The sequence below is a fragment of the Triplophysa dalaica genome, chromosome 10, assembly GCF_015846415.1.
Source record: "Triplophysa dalaica isolate WHDGS20190420 chromosome 10, ASM1584641v1, whole genome shotgun sequence".
NCBI classification, from domain to species: Eukaryota; Metazoa; Chordata; class Actinopteri; order Cypriniformes; family Nemacheilidae; genus Triplophysa; species Triplophysa dalaica.
The window spans coordinates 1,719,481-1,740,323 of record NC_079551.1 but is presented as its reverse complement, the minus strand read 5'-3'; the positions used below and the strand labels follow the sequence as shown (position 1 = coordinate 1,740,323).

General features: G+C 40.9%; 2 protein-coding genes across 4 annotated transcripts; both read left to right on the top strand.

Moving 5' to 3' along the window:
- On the top strand, positions 1-10,845 carry LOC130429797 (uncharacterized). Its single transcript, XM_056758587.1, has 6 exons — positions 1-316; positions 944-970; positions 2,719-3,033; positions 7,150-7,476; positions 8,651-8,977; positions 10,460-10,845. The coding sequence occupies exons 1-6, from the start codon at positions 280-282 to the stop codon at positions 10,549-10,551; spliced, it is 1,125 nt and encodes a 374-aa protein (XP_056614565.1). The 5' UTR covers positions 1-279; the 3' UTR covers positions 10,552-10,845.
- A 1,565-nt stretch (positions 10,846-12,410) lies between these two features.
- LOC130429798 (uncharacterized) lies at positions 12,411-20,555 on the top strand. Of its 3 annotated transcripts, none has more exons than XM_056758589.1 (5): positions 12,411-12,639; positions 13,458-13,484; positions 14,557-14,871; positions 16,075-16,395; positions 20,044-20,555. In XM_056758589.1, exons 1-5 carry the CDS (start codon positions 12,603-12,605, stop codon positions 20,376-20,378), a joined length of 1,035 nt encoding a protein of 344 aa, XP_056614567.1. In that variant the 5' UTR covers positions 12,411-12,602; the 3' UTR covers positions 20,379-20,555. The 3 variants fall into 3 exon arrangements, with proteins under 3 accessions (XP_056614567.1, XP_056614568.1, XP_056614566.1); XM_056758588.1 differs by having other exon boundaries at positions 12,413-12,639; positions 14,554-14,871; XM_056758590.1 differs by lacking the exon at positions 13,458-13,484 and having other exon boundaries at positions 12,412-12,639; positions 14,554-14,871.
- Positions 20,556-20,843: the final 288 nt, after the last annotated feature.

The window sequence follows — 20,843 nt, the reverse complement described above, 5'->3', positions numbered from 1 at the left end:
ATTTTTCTTTTGTCAGTCACAGCAAAAAATAAATAAATACACAGGCTTGTTTAAACACGCGACTGACCCGAAGTCATCGACCTTCGTGTGGGTTGTCGAGCTCACACAGTCATGAGAAATTCTCCGCAAACAACGCAAATTTGTTTTAGATACGCGCTCCCACGCGCTCGTGCTCACTATTGGCGCGTTTGATTGGTCGTCTACATATAGTGTTTAAAAGCGCTTTTCCTCAGACTGCACTCTTTATTCGCACTGGATTTATTTGTAGTCTAACTGAAAATGGTTCGCACGTTCATTCTGATGTGTCTTCTGGTTGGTAAGTGTGCCGTTGTGTAAATGCTATTTTAACATTTGTTACGTTTAATTCATAACGAAACTTTTATTATATTGTGAATCGCTTTTGTAAATTGTACAAAAAATGTTGAACATATTTTTCTTTACAATTGTTAATATTGTTTAGTAATCATTTAAAAAAATACATACAATACATTTTTTGAACACAATACAATCTAAGAGTAGGCTATTTACTGGTGTATGTAGGTTATCTGTCTCTTGATTATTATTTTACAGAAACAGACCAAAATCAGATCTAATGTAAGCCCATGCTCATGTGTAGGGCTATCACAAACTCTACCGAGTCAATAAGGCCAAATAAATCTTTAACCAATGGCTATGAGGGACAACAAATGTTGATATAAAAATCTCCAACTATTAAAACCCTTTGGCATTACCCCAGCCAAAAAATCTGAAAACTCATTAATAAAGTCCTTACTGTATTTGGCTGGACGTTAAATCACAGCAGACAGCACGGGATGCAACCGATCCAGCTCAAAAACATTAAATGTCTACAAAAATGTCTCTATACTGATATGGACGGCATACATTTTACAATACTGTGTTATATAAGTTTATCTGTTCTTAAAACACTGTTTGTGTTCTTCAGGTGGGAGAGCGTGTTTAATTTCCGAGAGTAAGTAACCCAAGTCTTTTAATGTCATCATTATCTGAATTTAATGTCTGTAAACAATTATGTGTTCTGATATAATCACAAGATTTATTGTTATGAACAATTGTTTTCAATGTTTATTTGTTGTTTTGCTCACAACATCACCTGCTGTACAACAATGACAATACATCTAATTATTAAAAACTATTAAACACACTGGAGAAACAAAACCTCTTTGTGTTCAGTCACTAATAGTCTTTTAAAAGTTCTGTCATAACTTGTTTAACTCTGTTTAACTGCCTGATTATGAAATCAAAGTATTATTACTGTTTGATATCTGATCATGTTTACATCATGAGTTATATGTTTATAGACATCTGACTTTATTTCAAATGATATTTCTGTGTGTGACGTCATCTTCAGTGTAGTTTGAAACTATAAACCAGGGTTACCCAGACTTGGTCCTGGAGGGCCACTGTCCTGCAGAGATTAGTCCTATCTTGTCTCAACACACCTGCCTCCAGGTTTATACAGTTGCTGCGTCCCAATTCTATTACTTACTGTATACTACACACTTAAAGTATGTAGTGTTTTTGTTATAGACATGCATTTACATGTTAGTGTTTAGCAAAACAATATGCATGTGCTGGGACACACTGACTCGGAAGTTTTGTTGCCGACAACATTGTGGCCATTAACTGTCACACATGACAAAATACAGCTCTTCTTTCCATTTATTTATTCTCTCAATATTTCATATGTAATGTTAGACCGATCATATCTCAGACAGTTTCTGCATATCTCATGTTCATCTTGAATAGTATCACGCTCTTCAAATATCTGTAGTATTTAGTTTGATCACATTTATAAAAGTCAGATACATCTTTACAATTATTCCCTATAAACACACGATGCGTGCGGGGGGTGGGAGTGGATGGTGTTGGAACTAAAGCAAGTGCTCATCCATTGTCAACAAAACACAAACCTACAGTATGACTCAGTTCTGCGTGCGGTTCATGTCCGGCACCTTTTAGCGCTGGGACTCGTTTTTTGACAAGTTGACCGCGTTAAGCACGAGAAGCCAGAACGTTTAACATTGTAAAGAAGTCAGAATGCATGAAACACTGCTGCACATCCAGTCATATTTATTCATTTATTGACATATCACTTATCAGTTATGTAATTAATTAATGCAGTGCAGCGTCACTAAACTCCGCCTACTCGCCGTGACTTGTGGGTAATATCAGCCGTAAGTGTGAGCATCATTCTGCACTTTGAATTTCTAGCTGAACATTAGATCATCTGGGAATCTTTGGAATACTCTCTTCAACATACTATGATTTGGTACATACTACTTCTACTCTCGAAAACTATAAAGGACGGACAGAATGCGGATTGGGACGCCGCAAATTTCTAGTAAGATCTTGATTAAGTGTTTCAAGTGTGTTTGATACGGGTTGGAACTAAACTCAGGAGGACACCGGCTCTCCAGGACTGAGTTTAAACTAGACGCAGACTGTAATCCAGTCTCTGCTGTGAAATGACAATAAGACACTGAAACACTGAACTACAGTCATAAATACAGAGTGACTTACTGAATATATTTACTATCAAACACTCATTTATCAACATAATGATGAAGAACAAATGTCTCTATACTGAAGAAACTGCAGTCATTCATAGACGGCACACATTTAACAATACTGTGTTATATAAGTTTATCTGTTATTAAAACACTGTTTGTGTTCTTGTGTGTTAAATTGAATTTATAGGTGTAGAACAACATGTATGGACAGAGGGACGTGCTGTTACTCTAAAGACTGATCTTACTGAACTACAGAGAGATCATGTGATACTATGGAAGTTTTATGGTGGAAGTACAATCTTAGCAAAGATCGACAGAGAAACAAATGAGACGTCAATACCTGGAAATGCTGATGAGAGATTCAGAGACAGACTGAAGCTGAACGATAAGACTGGAGATCTCATCATCACACACAGCAAGACCTCAGACTCTGGATTATACAAGATGGAGATCAGAGACAACACAGGGACAAGACACAGGATATTCGGAGTTCATGTTGAAAGTGAGTAACTCAAGTCTTTTAATGTCATCATTATCTGAATTTATTGTCTGTTAAGAATTATATGTTCTGATATAATCACAAGATTTATTGTTATGAACAATTCTTTTGTGTTTATTCGTTGTTTTGCTCACAACATCACCTGCTGTACACCAACGACATAACATCCAGTTATTAAAAACTATCAAACACTCGAGAAACAAAACCTCCGAGAATGCCCTGGCGAACTCCTGGTCACCGTAAGACCCCTGGCGGAATCCAAGCAGCAAGTGGGCCTGGCGAGACCGCAAGGACAACGTCGTACCGTCCATGCTGCCTACTGGGTTCGATTTAGGCTCGTGCATTCTGTAATGAAACTCAAATTGAGACATGGCGTGAGAACCCAATTGCAGGCAGACACAGACAGTATACATTGTAACAATGAATATTTATTAAACAAATAACAAGACTAAAAAAACAGGCAAAACAAAACCCACGAGGGGGACAACAAGACAGGGATATATATAACTTAACAACAAACACTGACTTACTAAACTATAAAACAAACACTTGATACAAACACTAAACTAACACTTACTTGGACACGAAGGTACAGGAACTAGAGGAACGAGAAACTTTCAACAGCAAACAACGACTAGGTATCACATACAGCATATAGCAAACATCAAACAATGCACGAGCAACAAGACAAAGAAACAAGAGGACTCTTTATGGGGAAGGTAATTAACACAAACTAGGAAACAGGAGGGAACAATGACGCGACTCGAGGAGAGTATGGAAGACCGCAAGGGTCAAAAACGTCTCTCCCCACATGAAACCATCAGGCAATGCCATGGCTCCACTTGAGACAAGAATAAAACATGACATGATAGTGGAACCATGACATAAGCCCCCCTTTAATGAACACCTCCAGGTGTTCATCAAGGGGTAACTAACAAGACAAGACCGACTGGGAAACAGACAAAAACCAGACAGACAAGGTAAACATGACTAGGGCCATACAAGACATAATCACAAATGGGTTGGGGTGAGACAACAAAAATAACAAACAAGGGAGGGGGGGTGGGGGCAGACAAGAAAACGTGGGAAGTCCAGAAGGGGTAGGGCTGGGTGGGGAAGTTCCAGCCCTTGGGGACGCGCCATGGCCCGGAGCCCCAGGAGGCTTGACAGGGGTAGTCCTGGGGGGAACTGTCCTAGTCCCCTGCAGGACTGCTGGGCTAGTCCTCGGCTGGAATGCCGGGCTGGACCAGGGCTTGAAGACCGACTGGATCGTCGGCTGGACAGGGCTTGGTGCCGGTCGGAAGACCGGCTGGACAGGGTTGGACGGCGGCTGGGCAGCCGGACTTGACGGCGGCTGGGCAGCCGGGCTTGACGGCGGCTGGGCAGCCGGGCTTGACGGCGGCTGGGCAGCCGGGCTTGACGGCGGCTGGGCAGCCGGGCTTGACGGCGGCTGGGCAGCCGGGCTTGACGGCGGCTGGGCAGCCGGGCTTGACGGCGGCTGGGCAGCCGGGCTTGACGGCGGCTGGGCAGCGCTCTTAGACGGCGGCTGGGCAGCACTCTTAGACGGCGGCTGGGCAGCGCCCTTAGACGGCGGCTGGGCAGCGCCCTTAGACGACGGCTGGGCAGCGCTCTTAGACGGCGGCTGGGCAGCGTTGTCTGATGGCGGCTGGGCAGCGTTCTGTGGTGGCGGCTGGGCAGCGCTCTCTGGCGGCTGCTGGACCAGCCTGGGTGCCGGTTTCTGGAGAGAATCTGCGGCCGGGCTGGACGCTCGGACCGTCACCTCCCCACAGCGCCCCCCCAAAAAATATTTGGGGTTTGACACCACCGGACTCGGGACCACAGGACTCGGGACCACAGGACTCGGGACCACAGGACTCGGGACCACAGGACTCGGGACCACAGGACTCGGGACCACAGGACTCGGGACCACAGGACTCGGGAACCCGGACTCGGGAACCCCGGAACTGTTGCCGGTTGCTGCACTGGGCTGCAGGACACCAACTTCGGCCTGGGACGTCCTCCACGTGGCCTTTTTCTCCCTCTCAAGTCGGTCTGGCCCACGGCTGACTTAGCCGGGCCAGTGGGGGACCGAGGGAGTATCGGGAAGGAGGTCTCCCGCGACGTCGTCCTCGAGTCTCTAGCCACCCACTTATCTCGGACTCCACCAGAAGAACCGGCGGCCATGGAGCTCGAGCCAGAGGGTACTGAATCCCCCAGGGCAACGGCAGCCAGGACGAGACCCTCCGTAGCGCTCGACCGTGGGGCGAAAGTCCCATGTGGAACCTCACCCCCGGGATCGCTCCGGTTGGTCACGTACCTGACCATGTCCGCAAACCCCAAGGGAGACAGCAGCCTCTTCTCCGACGGTGTGAGGCGCCGGGTGAGGCAGCAGTTGAAGATCGTCTTCAACTCCACCTCACCAAACTCGGTCACCTCCTCCACCGCCGAGAATGCCCTGGCAAACTCCTGGTCACCGTAAGACCCCTGGCGGAATCCAAGCAGCAAGTGGGCCTGGCGAGACCGCAAGGACAACGTCGTACCGTCCATGCTGCCTACTGGGTTCGATTTAGGCTCGTGCATTCTGTCATGAAACTCAAATTGAGACATGGCGTGAGAACCCAATTGCAGGCAGACACAGACGGTATAGATTGTAACAATGAATATTTATTAAACAAATAACAAGACTAAAAAAACAGGCAAAACAAAACCCACGAGGGGGAAAACAAGACAGGGATATATATAACTTTAACAACAAACACTGACTTACTAAACTATAAAACAAACACTTGATACAAACACTAAACTAACACTTACGTAGACACGAAGGTACAGGAACTAGGGGAACGAGAAACTTTCAACAGCAAACAACGACTAGGTATCACATACAGCATATAGCAAACATCAAACAATGCACGAGCAACAAGACAAAGAAACAAGAGGACTCTTTATGGGGAAGGTAATTAACACAAACTAGGAAACAGGAGGGTAGGGAACAATGACGCGACTCGAGGAGAGTATGGAAGACCGCAAGGGTCAAAAACGTCTCTCCCCACATGAAACCATCAGGCAATGCCATGGCTCCACTTGAGACAAGAATAAAACATGACATGAAAGTGGAACCATGACACTTATAGTCTTTTAAAAGTTCTGTCATAACTTGTTTAACTCTGTTTAACTGCCTGATTATGAAATCAAAGTATTATTACTGTTTGATATCTGATCATGTTTACATCATGAATTATAAGTTTATAGAAATCTGACTTTATTTCAAATGATATTTCTGTGTGTGACGTCATCTTCAGTGTAGTTTGAAACTTTAAACCAGGGTTACCCAGACTTGGTCCTGGAGGGCCACTGTCCTGCAGAGATTAGTCCCATCTTGTCTCAACACACCTGCCTCCAGGTTTATACGGTTGCTGCGTCCCAATTTGATTTCTTACTGTTTACTACGCACTTAAAGTATGTAGTGATTTTGTTATAGACATGCATTTACATTTTAGTGTTTAGCAAAATAAAATAAATGTGCTGGGACACACTAACTCAAATCGGAAGTTGTCATTGTTGCCGACAACATTGTGGCCATTAACTGTCACACATGACAAAATACAGCTCTTCTTTCCATTTATTTATTCTCTCAATATTTCATATGTAATGTTAGACCGATCATATCTCAGACAGTTTCTGCATATCTCATGTTCATCTTGAATAGTATCACGCCCTTCAAATATCTGTAGAGTATTTAGTTTGATCACATTCATAAAAGACAGATACATCTTTACAATTATTCCCTATAAACACACGATGCGTGCGGGGGGTGGGAGTGGATGGTGTTGGAACTAAAGCACGTGCTCATCCATTGTCAACAAAACACAAACCTACAGTATGACTCAGTTCGGCATGCGGTTCATGTCCGGCACCTTTTAGCGCTGGGACTCGTTTTTTGACAAGTTGACCGTGTTAAGCACGAGAAGCCAGAACGTTTAACATTGTAAAGAAGTCAGAATGCATGAATCACTGCTGCACATCCAGTCATATTTATTCATTTATTGACATATCACTTATCAGTTATGTAATTTATTAATGCAGTGTTAAACACTGTTTGTGTTCTCGTGTGTTAAGTTGAATTTATAGGTGTAGAACAACATTTATGGACAGAGGGACGTGCTGTTACTCTAAAGACGGATTTTACTGAACTACAGACAGATCAGGAGATACTGTGGAGGTTTAATAATGAAACTACAATCTTAGCAAAGATCAACAGAGAAACAAATGAGACGCCAATACCTGGAAATGCTGATGAGAGATTCAGAGACAGACTGAAGCTGAACGATACGACTGGAGATCTCATCATCACACACAGCAAGACCTCAGACTCTGGAGATTATAGGATGGAGATCAAAGACAGCACAGATACAAGACACATGAGATTCAGTGTTACTGTCAGTGGTGAGTAACTCAAGTCTTTTAATGTCATCATTATCACAATTGAATGTCTGTTAAGAATTATATGTTCTGACATAATCACAAGATTTATTGTCATGAACAATTCTTTTGTGTTTATTTGTTTCTTTTGCTCACAACATCACCTGCTGTACAGCAATGACATTACATCTAATTAATAAAAATTATTGAACACACTGGAGAAACAAAACCTCTTTGTGTTCAGTCACTTATAGTCTTTTAATATTTCTGTCACACTGTTGTGTAAATTCTTCAGTGATCACAGTAAAGGAGATGAAGTGACAGTTGAAGTCTTTGACCCTTTCATGCCTAGAGGTCACTACCATCATCACTGGCTGTATTTAAGTCTACAGCCTTACTGAATAAAACACATGAATTTCATCTTTATCACCTGTGATCACATGTTTTTATGCACCTGTGATGTTCATCTGGTTTTTGTGTAAGGGCTGAGCTCAAGAACCCTCAGGGTATATGAACCCAAACCCAGTGACTGGAACCGTACACCTTTCTCATACGGGACATATACCCTTCGTTCCATTCTGAAGGGCTTATCCCTAAACCCTAAGCCCTAAGGTTAAAGGGTGTAGGGGACCAAACAACTTGAAGTGCCCTTCTGCGTCATCATCCCGTGCCCATAAGGAGTCGCCGTCGCCACGCAAGGAATCATGAGGTGCCAAGTGTTCATCAGTTGTACGCTTCCAAATCCTTCATTCTGAAGGGCCCTTTAAAGTGACCAGTTTTGAGCACTTCAGGTTGGATCGACCATATGGTGACCATGATTGTTTTCACACCGAGGGTGATATATTGCTGTAATCACACCGAGGGTGATATACAGCTGTAAGCCCAGAGAGACATGACAGGGACTTATGATTATCTGTCTCTTCAGATCAAAACAAACAATACACACTAGTCCACTCAAGTGAACATCTAAAAATCTCACTGACTGTTTTATTTTCATATAGCACTTGACCTGCAGGATGATCTGAGGATTATGTTCAATTTGTTTTTTATATTTTACAACTTTGTGTTTTGTATTAAGATTTACATTTTTATTGTGGCCTCAACTTTAACACAGTTTATGTTTATTTTGTGTAATTGTGTGGAAAAGTCTTTGTTTTTTAGCTGTTTACAATAGTTTTGTGTTTGTGTTGCTCAACAGACTTTGGTGTTCCAAAGGGGTTTGTGCTGGTGATGTATGGACGTTCTGTTACTCTAAAAACTGGTCTCAATGAACTACAGACAGATCAGGAGATACTGTGGATGTTAAATGATGAAAATAAAATCTTAGCAAAGATCAACAGAGAAACAAATGAGACGTCAATACCTGGAAATGCTGATGAGAGATTCAGAGACAGACTGAAGCTGAACGATACGACAGGAGATCTCATCATCACACACAGCAAGACCTCAGACGATGGAGAATATAGGATGGAGATCAGAGACAAGACAGAGACAAGACACAGGAGATTCAGTGTTATTGTCAGTGGTAAGTAACTCAAGTCTTTTAATGTCATTATTATCTGAATTTAATGTCTGTAAACAATTATATGTTCTGATTTAATCACAAGATTTATTGTCATGAACAATTATTTTTAATGTTTATTCGTTGTTTTGCTCACAACATCACCTGCTGTACAACAATGACATTACATCTAATTAATAAAAACGATTAAACTCAAACAGTCTGATTTACAAATTTACAAAAGAGAAATTAAACCTCTGAACATGATCATGTTGAATTTGTTTTTCACTAAAGTGAACATCTAAAAATCTCACTGACTGTTTTATTTTCATATAGCACTTGACCTACAGGATGATCTGATGATCATGTTACATTTGTTTTACATATTTTAAAACTTTTTTTGTATGATGATTTAGATTTTTATTGTGGCATCAACTCTAACACAGTTTCGGTTTATTTTGCGTAATTATGTGGAAAAGACTGGAAAATTATTAAGCCTCTTATCAAGAAACCAAACTTAGACCACAATGAACTAAACTATAGACCGTTTCTTAAATCTCCCTGACCTTTGTCAAATACTAGAGAAACTAGTGTCAACTCACATTACTTGCCTTTAAATTTTTGTCATTAAAATAAAAGTAACCAATGAACAAAAATATAATTATTTAAACAAAAATATAATAAGGAGATGGTGGTCTAGTGGGTTAAACCACTGAACTGGTAAATCAAAGGTTGCTGGTTCTATCCCAGCATCCACCACCAGTGTGTCCTTGAGCAAGACACTTTACTGCATGTTGCTCCAGGGGGATTGTCCCTGTAATAAGTGCACTGTAAGTCGCTTTGGATAAAAGCGTATGCTAAATGTAAATGTGATAATTGATTTCAAAAACTGCCTACCTAGGTTTAAATTTAGTGTTTTTAGACTTTGAGTACGAACATATAACACATAAGAGTCTTAAGACCAAATGGTGAGGATTTGAAATCCTTATAATTTAGGCCGGACTTAACTTACTTCACCTAACCTGAGAATAATAAATAATAGTGTTAAAGACAATAAGACAAAAGTACACAGTGTTGAAACATTTACAGTGAGATTTCAGTCCTGAAGTTTGTGTAAAACTGTTATTATTAAACCATTATTAATTACACTTTGTGTTCAAACACTGTCCTGAGTTTTTTTATCATTTAGTTATTTAAAGTGATAGTTTTGTGACGTAAAAGTTAATGTGTCATTTCATTTGTAATATATGTTATATTTATTTTAGTATACTTTTAAACATTTATATTTAGCAGTAAGAATCTGTTTAATCTGGACACATCTTTCACAAAATAAATGAATGAATGAATGAATGAATGTTCATTTGTGTACTTCAGTGGAGTGAAAGAACAATTCTTGTAAGAATGAAGTAAAACTCTATTGATGATACTTCCTTTAAATAATATTGTAAATGTCATTTCTAAATGTTATTTCAGTGGCAAATTATTGACATTTCTCTTTTCTGACAGATTCAGTGAAAACTAAAGAAAATGAATCAACAACAGTTTTGAAGCCTTTAGTGAATAAAGCAGAAGATGAAGATGATTTAATAATTACTTAAACAACTATCAGCTAAATATAAACAGTATTAAAAAAGTGTTTGTTTCTGATCATTTATGTGCTTTAATGGATAAACTGATTATTTAGTAATGGCTGTTTTAACAGTAAACACATGCTAGTGTTGTGTTCGAGCTGCTCAACATGTTATACTAAATACACAATGTATGTCATTATTAATGAATTAAGAATGGTTCTTTGTGTTCTGTTTGTGGCTTTATATATATATATATGAACAAATAATCTACATACACGTTTCTTATCATTTTAAATGTTATATAAAGATACTTTTATTATATATATTTTTTTAATTTGTCTTATTGGATATTGTTTTAGTACTTTTACAGTCAAGGTACCAATAGAAGAAAAATAGGCCCATCCTCCCAAAGGGGGCGCGGCTCCTCAAAGCCACGCCTCCTTCTCCTCCTCACAGGAAGATCTTCTGCGCGAGCACGTTGAGAGGATCAATTCAGATACATAACTTACCCTGCAAACCACTTCGCAAACTATCTGCCCTTATAGTGTTCGACATTAGAGTGATTATGTCCCAAACAATAATATATTGAAATGCGTATATTCACCTAAACTACTCGGTTTGAGATCACGAACAATCAAATTTGTAATGTTACCCCAACTCACCGCGAGAGGGCGGAGTTTAGTAATGATGCACTGCATTAATAATATGAAATAATTGATGCATCACTGAATAATTGAATTTGTTGTAATTTGAATGAATTTGAATCTGTTTTTGTTGTGGAAACGATACATATCAGCATATTCTGTTTCATTAGAAACACTTTGGCCTACAGTAAATAAAGGACACGAATCAGGACACACATGCAGTAGTTTGACTGGCAAGCAGGACGTCCTATTGACCGATCCAATGACTGGACAAACTTTTTATAGTTCTGCACCTTCCATCAAATGCATTTAAATATTGATTTAAATTATTTAAATTAAATTGTTAAGTTCATGTCTTTCATGTCAGTGTTTGTCCCCAAGAGAGCTGTGAAGTTTCTGTTCAACAGTTAAATCTTTATTATCATACAGCAGCTGAACATCAATATATCGTCATATATACAGAACAAGAGTGAGTCACTGACCTCTCATCACATCTAACACACAGAAAAACCACAAAGAGATTCACGAATGCAACTGATCTAAATGAAGACAAGATTTAACATCTGAAATCCACCACAACACTGTTCTTGCGTTGTGTTATGTTCAAATCACAATTTGCTGCTGTTATTCTCATCTGTTCATCGCCGAATGAATCTCATCTTTTGTAAACACACACAAACAGATTTTGGAAAAGTTTAACATATGAAAAACACACACAATGTGCAGGGGCGTGTTTACCACTCTGGGGGCCCTAAGCAAAGTCGAGACATGAGTCCACCACACATTGCCTAACATTTTTGTTTGAATTGCACAGTATTGAGAACGTGGAATTAATATGACGTATACAAATATAAACTGGATTTATGTTACGGTGAACCGCATAACAGCACAATATTCTCTACAGTTTGTTTTAAGAATAAACCTTCTTTGTTTTGGGATGAAATGGTGTCTTGTAGCTACAGAATAAGAAAGTAAAAGGTGCAATCTTCTTCTTTTCATGTTTCTTTCATATCGTTTTGCTATTTTCGTAAAATTTGCTACTGACAATGTGTGAACTTTAGTCAAGGTCATCAATGTTTGTGGCTGTCTGTGTGTAGTGTGTGCGAAGGGAGTCTATTCCTGCTCACATCTCATTGGCTCATTTCATTTCTGAACATTTTTCTTTTGTCAGTCACAGCAAAAAATAAATAAATACACAGGCTTGTTTAAACACGCGACTGACCCGAAGTCATCGACCTTCGTGTGGGTTGTCGAGCTCACACAGTCATGAGAAATTCTCCGCAAACAACGCAAATTTGTTTTAGATACGCGCTCCCACGCGATCGTGCTCACTATTGGCGCTTTTGATTGGTCGTCTACATATAGTGTTTAAAAGCACTTTTCCTCGGACTGCACTCTTTATTCGCACTGGATTGATTTGTAGTCTAACTGAAAATGGTTTGCATGTTCATTCTGATGTGTCTTCTGGTTGGTAAGTGTGCCGTTATTTGCTATTTTAACATTTGTTACGTTTAATTCATGACGAAACTTTTATTATATTGTGAATGGCTTTTGTAAATTGTACAAAAAATGTTGAACATATTTTTCTTTACAATTGTAAATATTGTTAAGTAATCATTTAAAAAATACATACAATACATTTTGTGAACACAGTACAATCCAAGATTAGGCTATTTACTGGTGTACGTAGGTTATCTGTCTTTTGAATATTATTTTACAGAGACAGACCAAGATCAGATCTAATGTAAGCCCATGCTCATGTGTAGGGCTATTCACAAACTCTATCCAGTCAATAAGGCCAAAGAAATCTTATGGCTTTGAGGGACAACAAATGTGGATATTAAAATCTCGAACTGTTAAAACCCTTTGGCATAACCCCAGCCAAAAAATCTGAAAACTCATTAATAAAGTCCTTACTGTATTTGGGTGGACGATAAATCACAGCACACAGTACGGGATGCAACCGGTCCAGCTCAAAAACATTAAGCTCGAAGCTGGACAACTATAAGATGGCAAAAGCGAGCAGTTAATTTTTTTTTTTTTAAGTTGCATCTCCTCCTAATAACCCAGTTGATCTCGGATCTTGACTCACCAGCACTCATCCATGTTTCATAAATACAGAGTGACTAACTGAATATATTTACTATCAAACACTCATTTATCAACATAATGATGAATAACAAATGTCTCTATACTGAAGAAACTGCAGTCATTCATAGACAGCACACATTTAACAATACTGTGTTATATAAGTTTATCTGTTCTTAAAACACTGTTTGTGTTCTTAAGGTGGGAGAGCGTGTTTTTTAGTCAGTGGTGAGTAACTCAAGTCTTTTAATGTCATCATTATCTGAATTTAATGTCTGTTAACAATTATATGTTCTGATATAATCAAAAGATGTCTTGTCAGGAACAATTGTTTTCAACGTATATTTGTTGTTTTGCTCACAACATCACCTGCTGCACAACAATGACATTAGATCCAGTTATTAAAAACTATTAAACACACTGGAGAAACAAAACCTCTTTGTGTTCAGTCACTTATAGTCTTTTAAAAGTTCTGTCATAACTTGTTTAACTCTGTTTAACTGCCTGATTATGAAATCAAAGTATTATTATTTTCTTCTCTTCCAAAAAAAAGTATGAATGAATGGTTCTGTATACTGTGTTAGGCTATATGAGACCAGTCTTCTTTTTGATTGCACTTATGCTTTTGTTGTACTTGTGCCGTCCCAATTGCTTCCATTACCTACCCCACTTGTAAGTCGCTTTGGATAAAAGCGTCTGCTAAATGACTAAATGTAAATGTATTACTGTTTCATATCTGATCATGTTTACATCATGAGTTATAAGTTTATAGACATCTGACTTTATTTCAATTGATATTTCTGTGTGTGACGTCATCTTCAGTGTAGTTTGAAACTTTAAACCAGGGTTACCCAGACTTGGTCCTGGAGGGCCACTGTCCTGCAGAGATTAGTCCCATCTTGTCTCAACACACCTGCCTCCAGGTTTATACAGTTGCTGCGTCCCAATTTTATTACTTACTGTTTACTACACACTTAAAGTATGTAGTGATTTTTTTATAGACATGCATTTACATTTTAGTGTTTATCAAATGCATGTACTGGGACACACTAACTCGAACCGGAAGTTGTCACAGTTGCCGACAACATTGTGGCCATTAACTGTCAATCATAAATACAGAGTGACTAACTGAATATATTTACTATCAAACACTCATTTATCAACATAATGATGAATAACAAATGTGTCTATACTGAAGAAACTACAGTCATTCATAGACAGCACACATTTAACAATACTGTGTTATATAAGTTTATCTGTTCTTAAAACACTGTTTGTGTTCTTGTGTGTTTGGTAGAAGATGTAGAGAATCTAAATCAGTTAGAGGGACGATCTGTTACTCTAAAAACTGGTCTCAATGAACTACAGACAGATCAGGAGATACTGTGGAAGTTTAATAATGAAAGTACAATCTTAGCAAAGATCAACAGAGAAACAAATGAGACGTCAATACCTGGAAATGCTGATGAGAGATTCAGAGACAGACTGAAGCTGAACGATACGACGGGAGATCTCATCATCACACACAGCAAGATCCCAGACTCTGGAAATTATAGGATGAAGATCAGAGACAGCACAGAGACAAGACACAAGAGATTCAGAGTTATTGTCAGTGGTGAGTAACTCAAGTCTTTTAATGTTATTATTATCTGAATTTAATGTCTGTAAACAATTATGTGTTCTGATATAATCACAAGATTCATTGTCATGAACAATTCTTTTGTGATTATTTTTTGTTTTCTTCACAACATCACCTGCTGTACAACAATGACATTACATCTAATTATTAAAAACTATTAAACACACTGGAGAAACAAAACCTCTTTGTGTTCAGTCACTTATAGTCTTTTAAAAGTTCTTTCACACTGTTGTGTAAATTCTTCAGTGATCACAGTAAAGGAGATGAAGTGAGAGTTGAACTCTTTAACCCTTTCATGCCTAGAGGTCACTACCATCATCACTGGTTGTATTTAAGTCTACAGCCTTACTGAATAAAACACATGAATTTCATTTTGATCAGCTGCGCTCACATGTTTTTATGCACATGTGATGTTCATCTGGCTTTTGTGTAAGGGCTGAGCTCAAGAACCCTCAGGGTATACGAACCCAAACCCAGTGACTGGGACTGTACACCTTTCTCATACGGGAACTATACCCTTCGTTCCATTCTGATGGGCTCATCCCTAAACCCTAAGCCCTAAGGTTAAAGGGTGTAGGGGACCAAACAACTTGAAGTGCCCTTCTGCGTCATCATCCCGTGCCCATAAGGAGGCGCCGTCGCCACGCAAGGAATCATGAGGTGCCAAGTGTTCATCAGTTGTACGCTTCCAAATCCTTCATTCTGAAGGGCCCTTTAAAGTGACCAGTTTTAAGCACTTCAGTTTGCATCGACCATATGGCGACCATGATTGTTTTCACACCGAGTGTGATATATTTCATTTAGAAGGAAACAATAGAGACACACATGACGCTTCAGTGAGTTCAGCTGTAAGCCCAGAGAGACATGACAGGGACTTATGATTATCTGTCTCTTCAGATCAAAACAAACAATACATACTAGTGAACTCAAGTGAACATCTAAAAATCTCACTGTCTGTTTTATTTTCATATAGCACTTGACCTGCAGGATGATTTGATGATCATGTTACATTTGTTTTTCATATTTCACAATCTTGTATTTTGTATGAAGATTTACATTTTTATTGTGTCCTCAAATTTAAAAAAGTTTATGTTTGTTTTTTGTAATTATGTGAGAAGGCTGGAAAAATCTTTGTTTTTTAGCTCATTACAATAGTTTTGTGTTTGTGTTGTTTAACAGAGATTAATGTTCCAGAGGAGTTTCTGGTGGTGACGGAGGGACGATCTGTTACTCTAAAAACTGGTCTCAATGAACTACAGACAGATCAGGAGATACTGTGGAAGTTTAATAATGAAATCTTAGCAATGATCAACAGAGAAACAAATGAGACGTCAATACCTGGAAATGCTGATGAGAGATTCAGAGACAGACTGAAGCTGAACGATAAGACTGGAGATCTCATCATCACACACAGCAAGACCTCAGACTCTGGAGATATTAAGATGGAGATCAGAGACAGCGCAGAGACCAGACACAGGAGATTCAGTGTTATTGTCAATGGTGAGTAACTCAAGTTTTTTGATTTCATCATAATCACAATTAAATGTCTGTTAAGAATTATATGTTCTGATATAATAACAAGATTTATTTTCATTAACAATTATTTTATGTTTATTTGTTGTTTTGCTCACAACATCACCTACTGTACAACAATGACATTACATCCAGTTATTGAAAACTATTAAACACAATGGAAAAACGAAACCTCTTTGTGTTCTCTTAAAAGTTCTGTCACACTGTTGAGTAAATTCTTCAGTGATCACAGTAAAGAAGATGAAGTGAGAGTTGAACTCTTTAACCATTTCATTCCTAGAGGTGAAAGGGTTCCCTCCTTGAACTACCAGCTTACCGTGGAGGAGGGGTTTGAGTACCCGAAAGACCCTAGGAGCTATGTTGTCTGGGGCTATATGCCCCTGGTTGGGTTTCCCAAGGAAACAGGTCCTTGGAGATGGGTCAAACTAAGAGCGGTTCAAAAACCCTGCGGAATCTAGCTCTAGTGACATGGAACGTCACCTCCCTGGCGGGGAAGGAGCCTGAGATTGTGCGTGAGGTTCAGAGATTCCGACTAGAGGATGTCGGAATCCCCTCTACGCACAGCTTGGGCTCTGGAACCACACTTCTAGAGAGAGGATGGACTCTTCACCACTCTGGAGTTGCCCATGGTGAGAGGCGGCGGGCTGGTGTGGGTTTGCTTATAGCCCCCAGCTCAGCCACCATGTGTTGGAGTTTACTCCGGTGAACGGGAGGGTCGCTTCCCTGCGCCTTCGTGTCGGGATAGGTCTCTCACTGTCGTGTGCGCCTATGGGCCAAACGGCATTGTAGAGTACCCGGCCTTCTTGGAGACTCTGGGAGGGGTGCTGGAAAGCGTTCCGACTGGGGACTCCGTCATTCTGCTGGTGGACTTCAGCGCCCACGTGGGCAATGACAGTAACACCTGGAGGGGCGTGATTGGGAGAACGGCCCCCCTGATCTGAACCAGAGTGGTGTTCTGTTATTGGACTTCTGTGCTAGTTACAGCTTGTCCATAACAAACACCATGTTCAAGCATAAGGGTGTCCATCAGTGCACATGGCACCAGGACACCCTTGGCCGGAGGTCCATGATCGACTTTGTGGTTGTTTCATCTGTCCTCCGGCCGTATGTCTTGGACACTCGGGTGAAGAGAGGGGCAGAGCTGTCAACTGATCAACACCTGGTGGTGAGTTGGATCCGATGGCGGGTGAGGAATCTGGACAGACTCAGCAGACCCAAACATCCTGTGAGGGTCTGCTGGGAACGTTTGGCCGAGTCCCCTGTCAGAGAGATCTTCAACTTCCACCTCCGGCAGAGCTTCAACCCGATCCCAAGGGAGTCTGGAGATATTAAGTCCATTTGGACCATGTTATCCACCTACATTGTCAACGCGGCCACTCTGAGCTGTGGCCGTAAGGTCTCCGGTGCCTGTCGAGGCGGAAATTCCCGTACCCGGTGGTGGACACCGGAAGTAAGGGATGCCGTCAAGCTGAAGAAGGAGTCCTATCGGGCCTGGCTGGCATGTGGGACTCCCGAGGCAGCTGACGGGTACCGAAAGGCCAAGCGGACTGCATTCAGGGTGGTTGGGGAGGCAAAAACTCGGGCCTGGGAGGAGTTCGGCGAGGCCATGGAGAAGGACTATCAGTCAGCCTCGAAGAGATTCTGCCAAACCGTCCACCTCAGGAGGGGGCCTCAGGAGGAGCAAGCAGTGCCCTACCTACGCTGTTTACAGTGGAGGGGGGCAGCTGTTGACCTCGACAGGGGATATCATCGGGCTGTGGAAGGAAAACTTTGAGGATCTCCTCAATCCCGTTGTCACGTCTTCCATTGAGGAAGCAGAAGCTGAGGGCTCGGAGGCGGACTCGTCCATCACCCGGGCTGAAGTCACTGAGGTAGTCAAAAAACTCCTCGGTGGCAGGGCACCGGAGGTGGATGAGATCCGTCCTGAGTACCTCAAGTCTCTGGATGTTGTGGGGCTGTATTGGCTGACACGCCTCTGCAGCACCGCGTGGCGGTCAGGGACAGTGCCTTTGGACTGGCAGACCGGGGATGGTGGTCCCTCTTTTTAAAGAAGGGGGACCGGAGGGTGTGCTCCAACTATCCGGGTTCACACTTCTCAGGCTCAGATGGTAGAACTGTCAGGTACAATCTGGAGTGGGAATCGAACTCGGGTGTGGCAATTCCCGACTCCACCACTGAGCCACAGTAATGGCACGAAAGAGAAGGCGGGAGAACCCAAATGCAGGCAGGCACAAACGTTGGGGTAAACAAATGTATTTATTATATATAACAAAAAGGAACAAAAAAGGCAAAACAAAACCCACGTGGGGGAAAACAAGACTGGAAAACTAAAGGACAAGAACATGGACTGACTAGACTAAGAAATAAAACACTTTATGCAAACACTACACTAGACTTACGAGACACGTTGACACAGAAACTTGGGAGACAAGGTACACAACACGTAGCCACAGGATACACGAACAACGTAAGGTAAACACAGGGCAAGGTTTGATACGCAGAGCTACATACAACGAACCACGTACAATGAACCATCAAGGGACAAAAAACACGAGGATGTTTCAAAGGGGAGCAAATTAAGAGGGAACAGGTGCAAGGGATAAACTAATTAACACAAACTAGGAAACAGGAGGGTAGGAACGATGACGCAGACTAGAGAAACAAAGGATCTTGTATGATTCCACCTCAAGACCAAGAATTACCTAACAAGAAGAGATGGAATCATGACAAGAACATCGGATTCAGGAGGAACAGTGTGGTTTTCGTCCCGGTTGTGGAACACTGGACCAGCTCTATACCCTCTCCAGGGTGCTGGGGGGTTCATGGAAGTTGCCCAACCAATCCACATGTGTTTTGTTGATTTGGAGAAGGCATTCGACTGTGTCCCTCGCGTGATCTTGTGGCGGGTGCTCTGAGGGTATGGGATTCGGGACCCTTTGCTAAGTGCTATCCGGTCCCTGTACGACCGGAGTAGGAGCTTGGTTCGCATTGCCGGCAGGGTGTATGGGTGTAGGGGACCAAACAACTTGAAGTGCCCTTCTGCATCATCATCCCGTGCCCATAAGGAGGCGCCGTCGCCACGCAAGGAATCATGAGATGCCAAGTGTTCATCAGTTGTACGCTTCTAAATCCTTCATTCTGAAGGGCCCTTTAAAGTGACCAGTTTTGAGCACTTCAGTTTGGATCGACCATATGGCGGCCATGATTGTTTTCACACCAAGGGTGATATATTTCATTTAGAAGGAAACAATAGAGACACACAAGATGCTTCAGTGAGTTCAGCTGTAAGCCCAGAGAGACATGACAGGGACTTATGATTATCTGTCTCTTCAGATCAAAACAAACAATACATACTAGTCCACTCAAGTGAACATCTAAAAATCTCACTGACTGTTTTATTTTCATATAGCACTTGACCTGCAGGATGATCTGATGATCATGTTACATTTGTTTTTCATATTTTACAATCTTGTGTTCTGTATGAAGATTTACATTTTTATTGTGTCCTCAACTTTAACACAGTTTATGTTTTTTTGTGTAATTATGTGGAAAAGACTTGAAAAGTCTTTGTTTTTTATCTCATTACAATAGTTTTGTGTTTGTGTCGTTCAACAGAGATTGATGTTCCAGAGGAGTTTCTGGTGGTGAAGGAGGGACGATCTGTTACTTTACAAACTGGTCTCAATGAACTACAGACAGATCATGTGATACTGTGGATGTTAAATAGTGAAAGTAAAATCTTAGCAAAGATCAACAGAGAAACAAATGAGACGTCAATACCTGGAAATGCTGATGAGATATTCAGAGACAGACTGAAGCTGAACGATACGACGGGAGATCTCACCATCACACACAGCAAGACCTCAGACTATGGAAATTATAAAAAGGAGATCAGAGACAGCACAGAGACAAGACACAGGAGATTCAGTGTTCTTGTTTATATTGAGTAACTCAAGTCTGAATTTAATGTCTGTTGAGAATTATATGTTCTGATATAATCACAAGATTTATTATCATGAACATTGTTTTCATGTTTATTTGTTGTTTTGCTCACAACATCACCTACTGTACAACAACAACATTACATCCAGTTATTAAAAACTATTAAACACACTGGAGAAACAAAACCTCTTTGTGTTCAGTCACTTATAGTCTTTTAAAAGTTCTGTCACACTGTTGTGTAAATTCTTCAGTGATCACAGTAAAGGAGATGAAGTGAGAGTTGAACTCTTTGACCCTTTCATACCTAGAGGTCACTACCATCATCACTGGTTGTATTCAAACCGTTGGTTTGTGAAGAGTAAAGATGAAGCCTAAAGTAGGCGTAGGTGCTCGTCGCCAAAGCGCGTCACTTCTGGATGATGGAGAATGGGCAAAAAGGCGGAACGTGGTTAGAGCCGAGGCGCCTGGTTTGT